This window comes from Nicotiana tabacum, chromosome 12, assembly GCF_000715075.1.
Source record: "Nicotiana tabacum cultivar K326 chromosome 12, ASM71507v2, whole genome shotgun sequence".
In the NCBI taxonomy this organism is placed as follows: domain Eukaryota; kingdom Viridiplantae; phylum Streptophyta; class Magnoliopsida; order Solanales; family Solanaceae; genus Nicotiana; species Nicotiana tabacum.
In genome coordinates, this window is record NC_134091.1 from 107,180,949 (window position 1) to 107,184,611 (window position 3,663).

General features: G+C 35.2%; 1 protein-coding gene across 1 annotated transcript; it reads left to right on the forward strand.

The window, feature by feature from the left end:
* Positions 1–499: 499 nt before the first annotated feature.
* Positions 500–2,568, forward strand: LOC107778203 (BI1-like protein). Its single transcript, XM_016598419.2, has 4 exons — positions 500–1,074; positions 1,494–1,607; positions 1,719–1,876; positions 2,274–2,568. Exons 1-4 carry the CDS (start codon positions 822–824, stop codon positions 2,469–2,471), a joined length of 723 nt encoding a protein of 240 aa, XP_016453905.1. The 5' UTR covers positions 500–821; the 3' UTR covers positions 2,472–2,568.
* Positions 2,569–3,663: the final 1,095 nt, after the last annotated feature.

The window sequence follows — 3,663 nt, forward strand, 5'->3', positions numbered from 1 at the left end:
ACACATTCATATACACCTTTACTTCATGGAGTTTCATCTAAACATCTATAAATCTTGAAATATACTTCCTTTGTTCTATTTTATGTGACAAAGTTATAGTCAAAGTTTTTAATTTTTACTGTGTATTTTGGTATAAATTCTTTAAGTTTGATGTATACATATATATGTATGTATGTGTGTGTAAAGACTACAGAAAAAGAACTATTAGCTAAAATAATTTATAATTCAAAATAATTATAAATTACTTAAGAAATACGTGGTCAAAGAAATTTTTTTCACTTGCCAAATATTAATAATTTTGTCATATAATTTAAAACAGATAGGGATCGTTTGGTACGCGAGATACTGTGTTTGGTTGACGGTATAAATAAATAAATTTATACTATCATTCAAACATAATCTCAGACTTAGTCATGGATATACCACCTTAGTCCGTTAAACTTGAGATTATTTTATCCTATCTCTTAGGTAGAATAAGTTAATCAAGGAATTATAATTCTAAGAATGTAATCCCGAAGTAATATAGTTGGCATACCAAACAACCCCATGGATCGGAGTACTATATTAAACACCTCAAGTGGGTGCTATTTCTACTCAATTGGAAGTAGACTAGTAATTATATGAAGTATGACAGGAATTTCTACATATAGAAATATCAATTGGGAGAAAAAAGGTTGACCAGAAACAGCCGTTCAAAGCCGCCTCCTTTATTCCAACCAACCAAACAGTACGCCTAAATAATTCACTCTTCCGGGCAGAATTCAGAAAGAGAGAAAGAAGGAACAAACAAATTAAAGAAACAAACAAGGGAAAGGAAAATCATGTTGACGAACTTGATTAACAATGATGGAGTGAAAGGTGACATAGAAGGAGGAAACCTGCTCTATCCAGGCATTGGAAATGGTGAAAATGAGCTGCGTTGGGGTTTCATTCGCAAAGTTTACTATATCCTCGCCGCTCAGATCCTCCTAACCACCGTTGTCTCCGCCGTCACCGCCCTTTACACTCCCATTAACCAACTCCTCCGTGGCAATATCGTCCTCCTCATTCTCCTCATTTTCCTGCCTCTCATTTGTAAGTTTCATCTTTAATTTTGTGTCATCTATAAATTGGTCGGCGGTCAGTTTTCTGAAATCGTTGACCTTGGATATAAGATTGTAAAGTCAATGAAAATGGATGTGTTATATGCCAATTTAATAAGAAAGTTGCAATAGTCAATTGCTTGCAAATAGGAGGGGTACAATAGTCAATTCATTTGGGGAGTTAGTTACATGGTTAATAGGGAGTAGCTGTTAATTGTGAGTTTGTTAGTCAGTTAGTAAGTAGCTCATCATGTGCATGATAAATGGAGTACTCTGATTAGAAATTAACAAGGAAAACTTGGAGTTATGGTATAATTATGTTAGAGTAAATAACGTGTATGACTCGGTTTGGTATCTCTGCTGTTTAAGCATGTACTTTGACGTACTAACAATTCGTTCTTGCATGTGCAGTGTTGTGGCCCTTGTATATCTTTCAACAAAAGCATCCATTGAATTTTGTTTTCCTTGGCCTCTTCACTGTTTCCTTGAGTTTCGGTGTTGGTGTGAGCTGTGCTAATACAGATGGTCAGTAGTTAGTTTAGCTTTCTATGTAATTGTTTTTTTTAAAATTTGTTTGGACTTCTTTTCCACTTCAACCTCTTGGATATATAATTTGCTAATGTTTGGAAATTACAGGAAGAATTGTTCTTGAAGCCTTGATCTTGACATCAGCTGTAGTTTTATCTCTTACTGGTTACACATTTTGGGCTTCCAGAAAAGGCCAAGACTTCAGCTTTTTGGGTCCATTTCTCTTTGCTAGCCTCTCTGTACTTGTCTTGGTTGGATTTATACAGGTTGGTATCCTTTTTTTCCCTTACGGATCGGAAGAGAAACATAGCAACAAAAGAAAACTAACCAGAAATCAAGCGAGGGAATGAATGAAACCTCAATAACATCTCCCCTACACGCAAAGAAATGGTCGAATGCACAAGCGCATGCCATTCAAACAAGACTGTTAACTAAAGGTCAAATTGGCTAAACCATCAGCTACCTAATTAGCTTCCCTATAGATATAAATAATAGAGACCACCGAGTTCCTATCCATGAGATGACGAATGCGGTTGACAATATCACTATTCCGATGAGCCACAACCCCTCTAGACTGCAACACATGAACCATACTAGAATTATTAATTTTACGTATCCTATTTCATTTGTAGCTCTGACCTTTGATACTTTGCCCATTTGCAGATATTCTTCCCTCTTGGATCTACAGCTAGTGCTATTTACAGTGGAATCAGTGCTATAGTTTTCTGCGCGTATATTGTGTATGACACAGACAACTTGATTAAGAGGTTCACGTATGATGAGTACATCTGGGCATCTGTCAATCTTTACTTGGACATTCTCAACCTCTTTTTAGACATTTTGCAGTTGCTAAGGCGGTGAAACAACTAGGTGTGCAATAAATGTGCATATTTGAAATTCTTTTATGAACGTTGCTTTGATTTTTCATGAATATGAATGGAAGTTGGCTATGTAGATAGATACATCTCTCTACTTACATACTCTGTAAATTGTACTCACAAATTCGTGCTTTGATCTTGTCAAGTATAGTAAGGTGGAATTTCCAGCATAAAGTTTCATTGATGTGACTGTAATTGACTGAGAAAATGCATGGGATTTCTCGTCAGCCTCAAGAAAGTCTAAAAAAACAATTTTTAATACACAAATACAGTTCATATGTGCTGGAAGGAGCGACTAAATATTTAGGAGACTAACTAGTGTTCTTGGATCCAAGAGTGCATAATATACATCCAGGGACGAATTCAAGATTGAAACTTATCGGGTTTAACTTTGCACTGAACTAATTATTGCATTAAAATTATGGGTTCATATCTAATATTTGTTAAGATCTTATTAGATTTTTACGTATATATCTGTATTTCGTGTCGAAAGTTATGAGTTCAGTTGAACATGTAATCGCAAGACTACATCCGACCCTGTATACATATATGAAACTGACCTAAGTAGAATGGCTACAAATTATTGATCCAAACTAATTTGGATTGAGACTTAGTTGATAGATTGAGCATAGTATTACATATGTTTCATAGCTAGATGGATGAGATCGTTTACTAGCATTAGGATAAGATTACGAAAGATCTGATTAGCAGATGCCGTTAAATTTCATCTCAATCAATAAAAAGTTTGAGGAAGATTGCCAAACTAAAAAAAAGGGATTATGTCAAAGTTCTTAAAGGCCCATTGAAAGATATGACATCAATAGTTGAGGTTGCTCAATTGTAGTAATTATAGCGCGGGCTACTTACTTTTCAGTCTTGTAATAATTAAAAAATAACCACTTCATGGACAAATATTTTTACATGATATAACTAGCATCTTCTAGGTATTTACAATCCATAACTATAATTTGAAATAATTATAATACATAGCTAATGTTTATATTTTATAACAAATTTACCATCCATACACAATTTTGTGATCTCTCCCTCCTCCCCACCATCTATACCTCTGCACTGCCATCGTCGCAAATCACCATCGCCGGCTGACGGTCTCCAAATGGCCCCAAATTTTCAGCACCTCTTGCTCATCCTTCTCTACATGAATCCATAACCCA